At 37.5% G+C, this 18,213-nt stretch overlaps 1 protein-coding gene across 1 annotated transcript; it reads right to left on the bottom strand.

Annotated features, from left to right (window-relative positions):
* Positions 1–1,045: 1,045 nt before the first annotated feature.
* On the bottom strand, positions 1,046–17,328 carry LOC145784063 (conserved oligomeric Golgi complex subunit 1-like). The gene is made up of 5 exons (XM_082595820.1): positions 17,207–17,328; positions 8,941–9,111; positions 4,796–4,904; positions 1,871–4,236; positions 1,046–1,628 (listed from the first exon to the last, which is right to left on the bottom strand). The coding sequence occupies exons 1-5, from the start codon at positions 17,326–17,328 to the stop codon at positions 1,397–1,399; spliced, it is 3,000 nt and encodes a 999-aa protein (XP_082451946.1). The 3' UTR covers positions 1,046–1,396.
* Between the last annotated feature and the right edge of the window lie 885 nt (positions 17,329–18,213).

The following is an 18,213-nucleotide window of genomic DNA, read 5'->3' as shown; positions in this document are numbered from 1 at the left end:
ACAATGGTCAAGCAGCACGTCCCCACTTCGCCAAGTATTCAGATCCCCGTCCGAAAACCAGCTGGGACATGGCCTCTCTAGACTTGCCTCATCAAGGCGTAACCGTTTGCTCACTGGTGTTGGACGCTATGGTGCAGACATGTTGCGCTGGGGCTTGGCAGAGAGTGCTGCTTGTGAGTGTGGCGAAATGCAGACGGCAGCCCACATTATCAAGGATTGCCGGCTATACAGACCACCCCATGGTATGGAAGGCCTAATTTCCATCGATGACGACACCAGGCAGTGGCTAACCAACGGATGCCCTGACATATAGCGACAACACGAGAGAAGAAGAAGCCAGTTTATAATGCACCATACGTTTCCTATGTACAATAATTGTAATTCTTTGTTAGTTATGCAATTTTAAGCCCTTTACTCAACAACATAGTTACGATATTATAAAGCAAAATTTGTGATTAGGGTGTGCCTAACAAAATACGCGCAATAAATATATCACCACGTTGGTTTTATATGTTGAAACTAATACAAAGACAAAATCAACACCTTTTCATCACAACTACGTACAAGTACAAGTAGCCTGTAGCTAATATATTTCCAAATCAGAATCTTAACATGGCATCAACGAACGTGAAATCAAAAAGCTAATACCGCGTGCGACATTTTCTTAAAGTTTTTGTGCTTCTTTCGGTGATTGTAAAGTACAACTTGAAAATGTAGAAAGAACGAATCGGTTTTGCAGCCAGTAGCCTGTCATTGTCATGACCAAAGAAAATCATGTCAACTATCAAGACAAGTGTTTTAAAGAGCAACCTTAGAACGGGTATAACATACTCACTCACCTGTCTAATGTGACATGGAATACTGTTGAAATCTATTGTAAATAGTTTGGTACAGTGCATAAAAGCTTCCTTGACGTTTCGCGCACCATGACAATGCGCATCCTCAGAGCGAATAACATACAAAATAAAATTTCACCAGGTTATATACTGCAGTGCGATTGAAGGCAAGAAAAAATAAAACACGCAATATTTTAAAAATTGCGTGTTTTATTTTTTCTTGCCTTCAATCGCACTGCAGTATATAACCTGGTGAAATTTTATTTTGTATGTTATTCGCTCTGAGGATGCGCATTGTCATGGTGCGCGAAACGTCAGTGAAGCAATAAACCATCTTGTTTGTTGTTAATTTTACTTTCAATTTCATCAGATGAACGTAGCAACTAGTGCAAGAAACGATAATTGTCTTGATGAACACCCAAACTTTTCAGTATTCAAAGCTTCCTTACTTAGTGGTCACACAACTACATATGGAACTGGGTCAACTGAACAAGGAAAAAGTAATCTGGACGTGACTCTTTCGGTTACATATCACACAGTTACATATCAGCCATCAAGTTTCAGTCCTCCGTATATGATGAGGACATAGATAGCCAGGAGGAGCTTAAAGCTCCAAGTTTAGAGTAAATAGATGAAGTGAGTTTATTTTGTCGGTTCTTTTCATCTTCATTATCAGCGGAGGAATGAGCAAGATCACGAAGAGAGCTAGCAAGAGGAAGCTGCCGAGAGATGGAACTAGCGAGACGTGATCGGCTGTTAGTTGTTCTTCCGCTCACGGGAAGGTATGAAAACCTGCCAAAAATATCAACATCACAAAACATTATCAAAACTGGACAAAGACTCTCAAAAAGTTTTATAATTAAGCTATGATTCAAAAAGTAGACAAACAACATTCATCATCTTACGATAACGATCTTTTGAAAGCGTGGAGCTCAATTTGGGATGCAACTACCATCAAGTTATTACAAGACAACGTAGCAAAACGACTGACCGTAACGTCAAAACTGTTTTTGAGAATTACAACTTTACTGTACCTTCCGCAATCCGGTATAAGTGGGAGTACGTTATGAGAGTCCTTCGTGGTGGACACCAGCTTCTCACCAGAGGAGGAAGTAATTTTTTCCGGGGAAGTTAATATGCCGAGGAGGACACAGGTGCGCGCTATATGCCGCTGAATGTTGCGGGAAATATGAGGAGAGAAGACATCAAGATCAAAAGGATCAATATATCCTTCAAGCCAATCCACAAGCTCAGTGAAAGTATATAGAGGAAGATCATCTTTATCTTCTTCTTCCTCGTCATTGCTGATTGAAGAAGCATGATGAAGCAAACTGTGAGCATACCTCAAGTCAAACAAACACTGCAAAGCCCATGACTGCGACGGAGTTGCTGCTTCATTTGTGGACCGACTCTGTCCATGTAGATTGGTGTCTCCACTAGACAAGGTTCGGCGAGCCACAGAAAACGCTTCGTAAAACCCGTTCAAGCACCCCATAGACAAAGTGCGCAGAATACATCTACTTGTAGAGTAGCCACCAACACGATTTACTTCAGAGCAAAGTCTGTGCATGAACTCTTGTGTGAAAGAAGTCGTTGACAACGGGATCTTGATCAGGGAAGTTACCTTATCACCCGATTCACTTTCCTCTTCAACTGTTATAGAGTCCCACAATGCAACGCTGTCCAATAAATTCCCATCCAAAGCTGATGCCAGCAAAGCGTTTTTGTAATTCTCCAATGCATCGTTTAGAACAGATTTACACCATAAGGTCATAAAGTTTCGACTTTCTTTGGTCATATCTTGCACAATTGCAGTCCAAGCAACAATGTCAGCATCTCTCGTAGTGTCGCTTTTCGACTTGCTCGCACTACCGCTAGGTTGTCTTCGGAGAGAACTTTGAACGATGGATGTGTCGAGTGGGCAGCAGCATTGTTTGAAAGAATGGCAAAGTTCAAAAAAGTTTTTGCACAGCAGAGACAAGCGCAAAATATGATCCACCAATACTTGCTTTCTCGTTGGATCTTCTATATGGGAAGATAAGGTAAATTTTAAATCTTCAATGTGAGTTATAAGCTTACGAAGAAAGTCATGGCACGAGGACTTCAAGTGCTCCAGGACAATTTTGTTTTTAGGCGTGTCTACCTGAGGCCTGTGTGGTTCTTTTGCTGTAGGGTGACGCATATTGCTTACAGTACTTTCCGCAGCTGCATTGCAAACATAGTGATCCAGATCGGATAAAAGATCAGTCATTGTCTCGTTTATCTCCCTACAAGCTTCCTGTATGTCGGGTGTTACTGTAGCAGCTTTCAATGACAAACCTCCTTGACTGCCCAAGTCTCTCTGTTTCCTGGTCTGCCACTGGACCCAAGTCATGTTTGCAGAAATATCTTCATCGTGTTCCTGCCATATGTAGGAGCAGATGTCTTCAACTTGAGACGGAGTGTCCGATGGTTGGGAGAAGATTGTCTTGCTTTTAGTCAGGAGCTCACTAAACGTTTCTTTAACAATAGAATTAACTTTTTTAATGAATAAGTTTTGAATTAACTCTTTCCATAACTGGATTTCTCTATTGAAAACAACTTTACATGTTGCAAGCCATTTATTAGCTGCTTTAGGGGCAGAATCCATTTCAAAGTTACTCCATTTATCTGGCACTTCAATGGACTCATCTACCCTGGCGGTGTCGTCAGCAAGTGCTTGTAACAAAGACGCACGAATGCTGGCAAGGTCCTTTGCTGTTGCAGTAAATTTTAACAATTTTTCGACTCCCTGTTTAATTTCTCTTTCACAGTCAGAAAACCAAGTCAAACAGCAACTTTGAACCACTTCAGAAGACAGCAGAACCTTCTCAGGGTGGATACTGACAAGACTTGACGTGGTGTGGCTGGGAAGATGTTTGGTCCAAATCTTTGACGGGTCACTGTGGTTGTGGAAGCTGCTGGTTAAGTTCTGAGATGATTGACAACTACATTGGTTCAATAACTTGGCAAGCAGTCCACCATTTTCAAGGCAGAACAAGTCATGCACTTGCACAACTGTCTGCTTTATAATCGTTGCACTGTTACATATTTGAGCCTTGGCGCCAACTGGTTTTTGAGATTCTACTCCAAACGATTCACCGGCAAGAGTTGCTCGCAGAACAGCGAGTCGTCCCTTCAGCAATGCTCGTAGCGTTTCAGAAACTGAAATTTTCTCAAGAATTACAATTGAGCACAATGCTTCAGCAAGCAAATCCGTGTGTAGAAGATGATCATGCAGCCTGTTACGACATTCTTTCAAAATAGCTGTCCTTAGATTGCCAACAGCCTGTGCCTGTTGCCCAAGCATTGGAAACCATAATAACACAGGGCTGTAAGACGTTGTGCCATCTAGCGAGAGGTTTTTCAATACTTGAAGACTCTGCAAACGGCAAGAAATTATTTTGTGTAAACTGATTACAAGACAGCGTATAGCCATTGCATTTTAATTAATGTTTATCAATAGTATAATATAAAATGATAAATCAATGTGAAATAGAAAGGCTTACTGTAAAAGTAAACAAATAAATACAAACAGAGTTAACTAGATATGTTTACAGATATAAAGTATATATATGTTGCAAATTTTGTGTTCTTAACTGTGCTTTGCCAATTGGTAATTCACTTAAACGCATAACTTTTCCATACATGTATTTATGCATACATATGATTCGCAGCTGTTACCAAACGTTTTCGATGTACACATAACAAGCTCACACAATGGAACGAGATCGTGTGTATAATTGTATAATTATATAGATCATCTAATATTACACATTCTTCTGGTGAACGTAGGCTGGTTGCATACAGATAACTGTTGTTACAATAAATTTTATATGGGGCCTCCATTCAACTAGGAATAAATTCAATAATGTGTTTACGCAATACAGTATATTACCATTTTATGCACAAAGAAGCTTAAGTAATTTGTCTACACATACCTGTAGATAAAGAAAAGAAGCAGTGATCATTTGTCCTGCCTCAACATAAGACCAGATCTTTTCCGGCATCTCCATCAGCACCTTTGCTTCAGCAGCAATCTCCATATACCTATGGATCACACCCAAAAGCTGTTAGTTGCTACGGAAGTGACAATTCAATGATGCCAGATCAAAAAAGCATATTTCTTTTTTCTAAACAAGTATAATACACTTAATACAGTATATACCGAATGTTGTCAAGTTAGTAACAAAACAACTTTCTTTTACCTAGGAATTTTGGTAAGCTTTCAAAAACAGATGCTTAACACAACATCCACATGCAGCTTAAACAGAAATTAAAATGACTTTGATCTTTTTGTATCCAGTTCGAACTCAATTATCATTACAAGGCAAGTTTCTGAAATTATTGCTACAGCTTTTAACAGCTTCGAAAATTAGCATGACACAACCAGATATTTTGAGCATCACAAAGTGGTAAACTGTTGAACAAGTTCAACATGAAATATATATATGTCCTTAATATTGAAAAACAATGAAAACTATTATTATAATACTATATACAAAAAGTGCTCAATGCTAAGCAAAAAGACAAAGCAGAGGGAATTAAATCAAATATGTATATATAGTTATTATATACTATCTGAAGCCTTTACAAATTGTTTCACCTAATGGATCATCAGAAGGTCTTATTCAAATAGAATATATATTATTCATATCATCATCATCATCATAATCCATCGTCGGTTTGTTCCCCACTAGTGGGGGTGGCCGATTGTTTCCGCGCAGCAATTGTTTTAATCCCTTTTCTCCATTTCACCCTGTCCCTTGCATCTTCCTCCTTCAGTCCGACTTTTTTAAATTCATCCTTCACTTGTTGTTTCCACGTTCTTCTTGGACGACCGCGTTTCCTCTTCCCATCCACCTTTAGATCTAGTGCCTTTCTAAGAAAACTTCCTTCCTCCCTCCTTATCACATGTCCATACCATCTTACTCCATTTGCCCTTGCCAGTTGGTCTATGGTCTCTCTCATCTCTAGCATATCCAACAATTCTTCAGTCCTTTTTTCCCTTCTCGTTTTCACCCCACACATTGCTCTCACCATTGACCTTTCCGTTCTTCTCAGGATTGCCAGTTCACTCTCTCTCAATATCCATGTCTCGCTACCATATAGCATTGCAGGCCGCACACAGCTCCGATATACTTTCCCTTTCATCCTTAGTGAGAATTTTCTGCCATACAACATTTCCCCACATTCCCTGAACTTTGCCCAGCCCAATCTTGCCCTTGTTGTCACCGCTGCTTCACATCCACCACTTCCATTTATCCGATCACCCAGATAACAGAAGTCTGTCACTGTTTCGATGCCATGGCAGAACTCATCATCATGGCCTTCCACTTCATTCCTTCCTTTACTGCATTTCCCACAAACAAAACACTTCGCCAATCTTGTTGCGGCTCTCTTGACATTAGCACATCTTGCATGTACCCACTTTCCACATTCCTTGCATTGCATTGAATTTCTCATCACTCTCTTGCCACATATTCCACAGGGATCTACTTTGCTCTCAACAACTGTTCCTTCTGCTCCACTCACCATCACTTTTGTTTTTTCAAGATTCACCATCATATAGAAGATATATTTAAATAAATATATAGAGCATAGACTAAAACAATGAAAACTATTAATACTACAAAAAGTGCTCAATGCCAAGCAAAAAGGCAAAGCAGAGCGAATTAAATCAAATGTAGTTATTACTATCTGAAGCCTTTACAAATTGTTTCACCTAACGGATCATCAGAAGGTCTGAAAAAACATGTAAACAGTAAAGAATCGATAATTCTGAAAAGATATTAAATATTACAACTGTAATTTAATCTGCCAAAAAAAATCTCTAAACCTGTACTTCCTGAGAAGATAGTAAATATTACAACTGTAATGTAATCTGCAAAAAAAACCTCTAAACCTGCATTCCTGAAAAGATATTAAATATTATAACCGTAATCCAATCTGCAGAAAAAAAACTCCAGAATTACTAAGGACAGCCTCCATCCGCCACGATAAAGTTTCAATCAATTTGTCCCAATGGAAACCAAGCAACACGATGGCAACATCTATGACATCACAAAGAAGCAAAATGCTTGTTATGATCGGCGCAACCTGTAGTAATCTGCACAGAATGAATAAAAATTGTTTTTAAACCTGTAAAAATTAAATGAGATTTATAACCTGTAAAAATCAAATGGACTTAAACGGACCACCACCCCGCTTAAACGGACCACCCTCCGCCCTAAAATAGGCCTTTATGGTTAACGTTTTTTACTTTTTGTACATTTTTCTGCGAGGTGACGAGTCAAGAGTTGTTGATGGGCAACGTGCTACGTTCTCGCTAAGCCATTTTAAAGTGAAGTAGGCTACAGATAAACAAACGCTTGTTGTCACGTCATAAGGTCAATTGTCATCTAATCAGAATTCAGAAAAATTGCTGATAAAGCCAAAAGACAGACGACCCTTGATGCATTTTTCCAGTGACTACTGTACAGTACTGTATTTTGATTGTTGATGGTGTTTTGGTTGTGTTTATAGCCGCAATTGTAAAATGCTTAAACTATTTTCAAAAACGATGAAAAAAATAACGAAATTCGTTCTCCCCGTTTAATGGGACCACCCGCTTAATCGGACCAATTTGGCTTGGTCCCGATGTGGTCCGATTAAGCGGGGTTGACTGTAACTACATTTGATTTAGAGCATAGGCTATATATGTTTATTCAAATAGAAGATTCTATTTGAATAAGACCTTCTGATGATTTGTCAGGTGAAACAATTTGTAAAGGCTTCAGATAGTATATAATAACTATATTTGTCTTTAATAAAAACAGAGAGAGACTGTTCACCAGGCATTTGGTAATAAAATTAATTTGCGTTCTTCTGGTGACTATTTACTAGGTTACCTCGTGATGTTAAAGATGATAACTAGCTTTTTTTCCTACGTTTCGTCAGTCAGCACGACTGACTTTATCAAGGTGGCTAAAACAGGTTAGTACAACCTGTTCAGCAACGATGGCACAACACAAAAACATACTGATAAAATGAGTAAAGTAAAGCAGCAAGAATCAAAATTAAAACACGCAACAAGATACCTAGAGGTTAAACTAAATGCAGTGAATGCCTAAAACCAGTAGGCTACTTCCCGCAGCGTAAATTTATCTATCTATTGGGCCACTGTCAAGAAACGTTGAAAAGACATCAGACAAGACAGAAAGCAATGGGATTAGCAATAACAATGGTAGAGAAGACGCACTGAGTCTTCTCTACCATTTACTACCTTCTTCTCTACCATTCTCTACCTCTTCTCTTCTCTACCTTTAACCAAAAAGATGGTCAGAATTTCCCCTCTGTGTACAACAAATTACTTTAACTTTAGCTTCACCTTTTCCATTCTCAGTGCGTCTTCTCTACCATTGTTATTGCTAATCCCATTGCTTTCTGTCTTGTCTGATGTCTTTTCAACGTTTCTTGACAGTGGCCCAATAGATAGATAAATTTACGCTGCGGGAAGTAGCCTACTGGTTTTAGGCATTCACTGCATTTAGTTTAACCTCTAGGTATCTTGTTGCGTGTTTTAATTCTGATTCTTGCTGCTTTACTTTACTCATTTTATCAGTATGTTTTTGTGTTGTGCCATCGTTGCTGAACAGGTTGTATTAACCTGTTTTAGCCACCTTGATAAAGTCAGTCGTGCTGACTGACGAAACGTCGGAAAAAAAGCTAGTTATCATCTTTAACATCACGAGGTAACCTAGTAAATAGTCACCAGAAGAACGCAAATTAATTTTATTTGTCTTTAATATTGTACATATATATATGCCAGAATATCATTCAAAACTCCAATGCCACACTTTTTAGCATTGAGATAAAAGCTTGTAAAAATATTTAAAAACACAGAGAGTCAAGTCTCCTATATATATGTTACGTTCAGTTTATCTTCTTGGGAGTCAAAAGTATAAAGTTCACTAAAGGCAAACAAATATGAGCTGATACACATTTTAATACCTATTTGTTCAATTACAGAAATTACATGCATGAATCACACCCTTAAACTTAAAGCTGTTTTCACGTTTAAAAAAATGAGAATTAAACTCAGCACCGATTTATATCTTTGGATGCTTTTTGCTTCTTGAGTAATGACATTCTCCGTCCTTTAATAAGAGACTTCGTTGAACAGAACTGTTGTAGGTCAGTTATGGAATCTTTAACGAGTGTGGAGCAAACTTTCATTTCTCCAATCGTGTCTGCTGCTTCAATTAGATCACGATACCTAAGAAATATACAACAGAATTTGATTGTTAATGAACCCACAGTGGCATTACAATCAATATAATTCAATTCAATATATTTTTCATTAGGGATGTGCCGATTACAGAATTTTTGCCGATGCCGATTCTTAAATATTTGCCGATTCCGATGCCGATTCCGATTCTTTGGTTCCCAACCTTTTTTGTTGCGTTCCTCCCTTTGCCTATTTTGGAACTATTCATTCCTCCCCATATTACTAAAAACAAAAAAGGGAGTCCTAAATTTTAGAAACCCTAGAATTTTAACTAAAATGGTTTCTCTAGAATTCCCCCAGATTGTAATAGACACCATTATGTTAGGGTTCTAAGACTCTTTCCTCATTCCGATCGGAAGTAAAAACGGGATCAGGGACCGCACAGCCGGCGGTCTATAAAAATTACCAGATATGCCAGTTTTTGGTTTGGCTTATCAAAACCATCGTGTCGATCATCCTCATTCTGCGCAAGCGGAACCCAAGGTATGTGAAGGTTTTTTAGTGGCGTGTTGGCCAGTGGCGTAGCCAGAAATGTTTTTTTGGGGGGGCCAAATATTTGATGGATCGAAGAGAACAACAAAGTGTTTGATTAAAGACATCGCTACCTCATGTGCAGTGGCGTACCCTGGTCGGTTGAGCAAGGGAAGCAATAAAACTGGTGGGAGGTTAGAGCGTGCCGAAGGCACGCGTATTCTAGGGGGGCCCGGGGGCATGCTCCCCCGGAAAATTTTTGCAAAATTACACTAAAATAATGGATTATAGCGCTTTCTGGAAACACTTTTAGGGTAATATTTGTATGAAATTTATTAGCAAATAAACAGCTATTAACTTATTAAATGTAGCTCTTGCACACGAACGGCAAAAAACTGAAATTCCTCCCCTGAACTCATGAAATTCCTCCCTAGGGAGGAATTCCTCCCCGGTTGGGAACCACTGGGTTAAATGATTAAAGCTGCTTTTAGTTGGCGCTTTATAAGTGGTTGCGATTTTGTTACAAGTTGCTGCCTTTGAAGTGTCTTAAAGCGTTCACTTTGTCGCCTGCTCCAGACAGCGTGATTTTTTACGGTACCGTAGTTCTTTACTTCTTGCGCGCTACAAAGTGTTGATAGACACGCGTTTTATTTGTCGCAGAAATCAGTCAAAAGAGAAAAATCGCCATCGCTCACAGAGTGCAAAATAAACGTAGCTTAACGCAGTGTGCAAAATATTATCTTGTGCGGTTTGCAGTATTTTTCTCGCAGAATTCAAGAAGGTGCCAGAAGCACGAAGAAAAAAAGACCAGAGTGTAAAAGAAAATGAACGCAGCGGTATTGAATATACAAAAACCTTTAAAAAAGTAACACACCAGCCTTGCATTCAAGGTGCATCAATAGACGAAAAAAGAAAAACATCTTGTGAAGAAATTACTATTGTTTTCGAACGTAGAGTTGCAGACAATCTTGTTGCTTAGCAAACACGTGAAGATTACCGGGTAGCTGGTTTGATTACGTTTGCGCAATCACATGATTGTTTGTTGAACGCATTAAGCGTAATAGGCCTATACTTGGAATTTACTTCTCTCTGCTTAGTAAATTAACATTAAGCAACTTTCAGTGACTACGAATTTTACAACGATTAAACAATAATTACAAAGAACATTTCCGCTTTTTAATATTCAAAGTTAAAGGCACGTAAATTAAAATGCAATAACATCAACTTTTCTCCAGTTGCTGCAGTAAATCTGGTCTGTTGAGGCGTAAAAATGTTGCCACCTGTGCTAAAAATTCGTTCTCTTTCGATCGACGATGGTGGTGACGAAAGCAATTTATTTGCAATTTTTAACAATGATGGATTTATGTAACCAGTGCGGGGATGACGAAATAAATTAAGATTTCATTTCCGTTACATAACTTAAAGCAGGTGATTGATACAGGAGAAAATAATCGCACAAGAACATAAGAAATTGACGTCTACAATGTTTAAAAACAATGACAACTTCTAACTGTACACGATGTCATTTCTCTTTTTGCTGCGCTAAAAATGTCTGCATTAAGGTATATTCTACAGATCAAAGAAAACTCCCTAATTTTGCCGAATGCCGACTAGAGCTGGGACAGCATTTGGCCGTAACATAGTCCGTTTCATGGGTTGAACAAACAATCGAGTGATTATTGCGCAAACGAGGTAATCTTTTTTCACGTGTTTACTAAGTGACAAGATTAATTCACTGCAATTCAGCGTCTGAAAAGATATAACTTGCAACTTCACACGTTGTTTTCCATTGACGCCCTTTGTTTTTTTCTAAAGCGTTTTGAATCTTTCAGACAGTTGCTCTCATTTTCTTAGCAGTTTATACCCCCTCGCTTTTTCTCTTCTTGCTTTTAGCGCCTCGCATACTGCAAGCTATTAACTATTACGTAATAATCTATTTCTCCTTTAACTTCTAACCGTTGTGTAATCATTCAACTTTTATATTTTATCTGGTCTGATTTTCTCTTTGAACGTTTTTCGTCATTTCAAAGAAAGAGAGTATTTTGATCTCGTGCCTACTAAACAAGAGTTTACAAAATGGCGGACAATCATCATAATTTAGACTACCGCTCTCCGAATGCTAGTTGAGGCTGATGCGGTTGTTCAAAGAAGCCGTTCTTTGATCGGTATTTCCACGCGCTCGCGCTACTTTTGATTAGGAAACTTTGATAAAGAATCGGCAATTTTTTCCGATGCCGATTCCGATTCTTCAAAAATTGCCGATACCTGCCGATTCCGATGCCGATTAATCGGCACATCCTTATTTTTCATTGCTGGCGCGAACATGTAGAGAACGGCAAAGTAAACACACGAATTTGGCACCAACAAAGGGAAAAGATGGCAAAACTACAAAGTTTAAAATATGCAAAAACAGTGTTTGGATGTCACTGTTTTTAATTTGCACAGCCACCAAACCTAGAAAAGAGATGAAAAAGATTAAAAAAAATTATGTGAAAATACTACAAAAATAGGCTACAATTACAATGAACACTTGCCAGTGCAACAAGGGCGATTTTAACCACCAGCTGAAGTTAAACATAACAAGCCCAATCCCTCTTTTCAAAAAAAGAAAAAGTAGGCCGAAAATTACTGTACAATGAACACTTGCAACAAGGGCGATTTAAACTTTACAGAACTACACACAAGTTTCCATAACTTTTCACCTTGAAAGTTTAACAAAATTATGATGTCACAAATAAAGACTCAGCAAAGTTAAAAGTTCAGGAAACCGGCTTAGTGTGACCAAACGAATTCAGGGAAAAAAATTAAATCCAACGTGAGACACAACTAAGTAAAATCAACTATATACATACGCATCATTTATTTTTTAGACAAGGTTTGATTAATACATTATAGTTGAAACCTTGAAAGTTATCAATATTTCACAAAAATTAAAAACGAAATAAAAAATTTGGTGACTTAAATGCATTTATAATTTCACAGAAGGTAGACTTAGTGAAAATAGTTTAAAAAAAATATTTAAAAGCAAATTAAGGAGAAAGATTATACTGTAATTGCAACAATTTGTATGTATAATAAATTAAGCCACATAAATGAAGCAGTTTTGTAATAATAATAACGAATTTTAAAACAAATATCTAATAAGGTCTGGCACTCTGGCAGCACTGCTTTTAGAAATACAGGTAAGGCTACCAATAAACATTTAATTGTAGTGGCAATTTAATGACTAAATAACTATATATTTAATACAAATTAAAGTTGCATTTCAATAATAATTGTATCTCATTCCAGGCCAGTCTACTTTTTTATATGATGCAATTTCCGCTCCTGCATGCCTATAAATTCATAAACACTGTGAATACAAGAGAGATTTCCCAAATGTTTCATCTACCATCAGCATCGGCTACCATACTAGTTTATTGGGGTCTGCTACTATTCGGCGAGTCCGATTCGGCGAGTCCGATTCGACTAGTCCGATTCGGCGAGTTCCCTATTCGGCGAGAGCCTTTTTCGGCGAGTGCCCTATTCGGCGAGTTTTTGAAATTTTTGAAAGGAAATTATCGGATACCGTAGCCTAATTATAATTGCCGTTTTTACATAGTTTTAACGTCGCTAAACGTTGAAATTGTGCAGAAAGGAATAAAAATAAAATGTTTGAACTATTAAATTAAAATTCGTCATGTCAGTTCAGTTGTTTTTATTTCTGACCATCATATGAAAAACAATACACGTCAACATAGCAAAGGTGTAAAAAAGGTAGAAGCGACAAAATGCGAACGTTAAAACGTGCTTGTGACCGAAGTAAGTTATTGAGTTGAAAGAAACATACGCGCCGACTTCAGGGGGGGCCGGCGCCCCCCGTAAATTTATGGTTGAGGGGCAACAAAAATGGTGATGACAAGTGGTGTTTCAAATATAAAACACTTCGCGAAGGAGATTTAGATAATTTAAACGGACTTAAAGAATGCCGAAAGCAAGAAAAGCCTACGTTGCTCTTGCCCGCAAAACAGCAGCTGATCGCATGGCTATCTCATACGGTATGGAAATTTCAAAGTAGATGGTAGAGTACTGCTGGAATAGTCACGTAACTATTCACTGCAATATTAAGTAAACCAGCTAAATTAGACGCGCTATTTTCAACGAGGTCTTCCCGCTGTGAGATCAATTGTGATTCAACAGAACGCATTGTTTTTGCAATGTGTGAGAATTAAATTGAAAACCGAAAAAAGAAAAGGTGTTTAATGGTCTTGGTCGCAGATATTGCCTGCATTAACGACGTCTCTTACCGCTATTATCACCTAGCTAACCTGACATCATTGTTTTATGCGACCGCTAAGGTTTGACATCGACTTTAACGATCATGGAATGTTACGTAATAATAAGAACGATTATATCCTACACGCAAAAATAAAATAATGATCTCCTCTTTCTGTTTTGTCTCGTGAGCTTTGCATATTGCTCAACAAGTGCATAAAGTTTAGAATTGACAAGAAATCATTGAATTTGAAAATTAAGTTTGAATCACTGCAAATAAACGTATTCAAAACTTTCACTTAAGCCGACGCGATTTCACAATCCGTAATCTACGTCGACAATGATTTTTAGTGCGTTCATTTTGAAAATTGCTGAGCTGGAGACAACAGCTTGTCCCGTGTTAGTTGAACTTGTCTTTTTGAGGTGAAAATCAATTGCGAACATCTCGACCTTTACTCGAGTATAGCCTACTGTATTCAATAAAAGACTATAAAGACTTTCGATAAAAAACAGAAAAGAAAACACTTCGCCGTTGTCAACGCTTTGAAAGTAAGTAATTAGCGAAACGAGGTTAATAAAACTGATACCGGGTTTTCACTCTGCTTGAGATCATGATTTTTTGCGTTTTATTTCGATAACTTCACTGTTTTGATCGTTGTTGTTCACTCGCACGAAAAGGAAATGAATCGGCTTGTTTTCCAACAGTTCCAATTATGAGCTAACAATATCAAAATTTTTACTAGACGTAGGCGTACTGCAAGCGTAAACCTAATCCTTTCAAGCAGCGCTTCTAATAAATTCGGTTTGCGACCTAGGTGTTAATATAAACACGACACTAAGCTTAATCAAAGACTATTTTAATTGAGTAAATAGCGCTATGGTTATGACGTTATCACCTTTCTCGCCCCCCAAGGTTTTTTGAAAAGTCGGCGCCTATGGAAAGAAATTTGGCACGGTCGCAACACCTTCAGAAAAATTTAAGATATGAAGGGAAAATAAAACAAAGAAAATGTTACAAAAAAAAAAAAAAATAAATCATGTTTATGTCTGTAAGTTAGCACTTTTGAATAGTTAAAATGATTAGTTTGGATCAACAAATGTGTGGCCTACAGCTTGGATTTAAAAGAAATTATCGGGTACCGTAGCCCAGTTATCCCAACCAGCAAAAATTTCCGTTTTTACATCGTTTTAACGTCGCTAAATGTTGAAATCGTGTAGAAAAGAGAACTTTGCTGACCAGGGTTGAGAAAAACCCGGGTTTTTTTAAAAAAGCCCAACCCGCCTGGGTTTTTTTAAAAAAACCCGGGTTTTTTTGGGTTTTATTGGGTTTTTTTAAAAAAGATGCAAAAAAAGGTAGATTCATGCTTATTTCACCTCAAAACTACTTTTTACGAGTGAAGTGCCTTTCACTCACAGTACATGCTTGCATAACTCAATAAATAATGCACTAGGGCTGTTGTCGCTTGAATGTTGCATCATCCATTAGTTTCAAGATCAAGTTGGATGTTGCATCATCCACTGATTTCTATACCAAGTTGATGCTACTGTGGTAGAAATCACATTATTGCATCATTTGTTTAGATTTGAAGGCAAGGAGCATTTATGCCATCATGTTTAAATATTTTTTATCATTTATATATATATTATATATATATAGTAATGGATGAGCAATTGAGCGATTGCGTGGCCAATTAGGCAAATGCTCTGAAACAGCCATGCGTTAGAATCCAGAATCTGTAATTGGTAAATAGCCGCCTAAATTGCATTTCACATCATATATACAGACTACAGTAGAGTAGTACTTTCACCAGTTGAACTACAAGGCCTTCTTGCATAAATGAGTTTTAGTGTAGTATACACAAAGTGACATTACTTGATTTTTGTGTACTGTGCAATATCCACTGCGTTTTCAGTTTATTCTTGGAAATTACTTCACAATCACATCCTTATGTCCTAATTTAAAGTTTGTTGTAAGTGCCTTGTAGTGTTTTTGTAAATTTTTTTAATTTTCCAATAAAAACTGGACAAATATTATGCTCTGGGTTTTTTTATGGTTTTTTTTGGGTTTTTTTAAGTGGGTTTTATTAAAAAAACCCACCCGGGTTTTTTTGGGTCGGGTAAAATACCAACAACCCTGTTGCTGACTAGGATACGTTGAAGCTGAGAAACATTCACAGAAGCCCTTCGAATTGTTCCAAGAACCCATTTAGCATAACATTTCATTTGTACATTGATTCAACGTCTGAATACATTATCTTAAAAATGCAACGTATCGTAGGGCTTCTGTGAATGTTTTTCAGTTTCAGCGTATCCTAGTCAGCAAAGTTCTCTTTTCTACAGGATTTCAACGTTTAGCGACGTTAAAACGATAGGCCACACATTTAGTTAGCCTTTTCATTCTGTTACTACAATGGGTTCTCATTTGTTGAACCAAACTAATCATTTTAACTATTCAAAAGTACTAACTTATACACATAAGCATGATTTTTTTTGTAATATTTTCTTTGTTTTATTTTCCCTTCATATCTTAAATTTTTCTGAAGGTGTTGCGACCGTGCCAAATTTCTTTCAACTCAATAACTTACTTCGGTCACAAGCACGTTTTAACGTTCGCGTTTTGTCGCTTCTACCTTTTTCTACACCTTTGCTATGTCGACGTGTATTGTTTTTGATATGATGGTCAAAAATAAAAACAACTGAACTGACACGACGAATTTTAATTTAATAGTTCAAACATTTTATTTTTATTCCTTTCTGCATGATTTAACGTTTAGCGATGTTAAAACTATGTAAAAACGGCAATTGTAATTAGGCTACGGTACCCGATAATTTCCTTTTAAAAATTTCAAAAACTCGCCGAATAGGGCACTCGCCGAAAAAGGCTCTCGCCGAATAGGGAACTCGCCGAATCGGACTAGTCGAATCGGACTCGTCGAATCGGACTCGCCGAAACGGGCCATTCCGAGTTTATTGGCACTTGCATAGCAGCAAGATCTATTGTTGTCATTTTTGCTGCACTTGGCTGCCAAGAAAAGTTAGTTTTTCAAAAAGTCTAATAGATTAGTGTGAAGCCTGTATCAGCATGGATAGCGAAACGGAATTGCTGGGTAATCTAGAGTAAGAATTCAGTCTTATGGTCAAGGCAGGCAAAGCACTCCTTTTCACAACATACTTGATCACTACTTTTTACATTAGTTTTGTTCGACTGATTGCCTTTCAACCAGTTGTTCCAGAAATTGTTATTTTAACAATCAGTGATGAGTGATGACTGATATAAAAGTTACTTTTTTTCAATTAAATAAGGCTCATTTTAACTACCTACCAGTATGACATACAAACTACACAACACTCTAATTACCTTTCTCCCACCATTTGACGAAGTTCCTCTTTTTTTAGTTCTATTTCACGGCGAGTTTTGTGTTCCAACTCTTGCATTTCTTGCACATTCTTTTGTGAAAAAACTTGCGTTATAGAATCCATATTGCAAGTTTAGCATTTGAAAACTTTGTTAAAATAGAATATAAATATATATGATATATATTAGGGTGTTTCATTTGCTCCCTTTATTTTAATTTTGATCTGTCCCTAAGTTAGTTCTGTTTCATTTGGGAAAAAAATAACCTGGAAATAATTTTTAATTTCATGGCCCCCCGTTTACCCCCCCCCACCGCGACTCCGAAATTTCTGCCTACTTCAATCGCCATAACTCAAAAACCACTTTAGATAGACATGGGTTGTTGGGTATCAAAGTTATTGCCATACCCCACTTTAATTCAAAAATGCTGCCAAAATAATAATCTGAGCAAAAAATTCTTTTTTTCATTTTTGCACAACCTAAGAAAAGCAGTTGGCATGAATATTGAATAGCGAAACATAGGATGTGAACAACCAAACATAAGTGGCAACTGACACAAGTTCACCAAAATTAATCACATGACACAATATTATCAAAAACCATCTATGAAGTAATAGGACATCACAATAAGTAATAGCACAGCAGGGGCTCACACAACCTCCATTAAGCAGGCAGCAACATGGTGTGTTGTGCTTAGCGCATTGGTCTTCGCACCAAAGAGTGTTTACATTAATTTCAGTTACTGAAACCACTGTGTTGCTGTTTTCTTGTGCAAGAAAGGTCAAAATGATTGCCTCCATCCAGTAATGGGTAGTTAAAATAAATTCCAGTCATACTAATTTAAGTCACTGGAAACAGTGTATTACAGGCAACTCCAAAGCGAGTGCTGCAAAAATTGCCTACTATGTGCTGTGCTTCAATGATGTTTTTCCGTCCTGGAGGATAAAAATTCAATGACGACAACACAAGTGGGACATGAATCATGAATAGTCATGAATAATCATGAATCA

Source organism: Aplidium turbinatum, chromosome 1 (genome assembly GCF_918807975.1).
Source record: "Aplidium turbinatum chromosome 1, kaAplTurb1.1, whole genome shotgun sequence".
Taxonomy (NCBI): Eukaryota; Metazoa; Chordata; class Ascidiacea; order Aplousobranchia; family Polyclinidae; genus Aplidium; species Aplidium turbinatum.
This window is presented reverse-complemented; position numbering and strand designations above follow the sequence as displayed.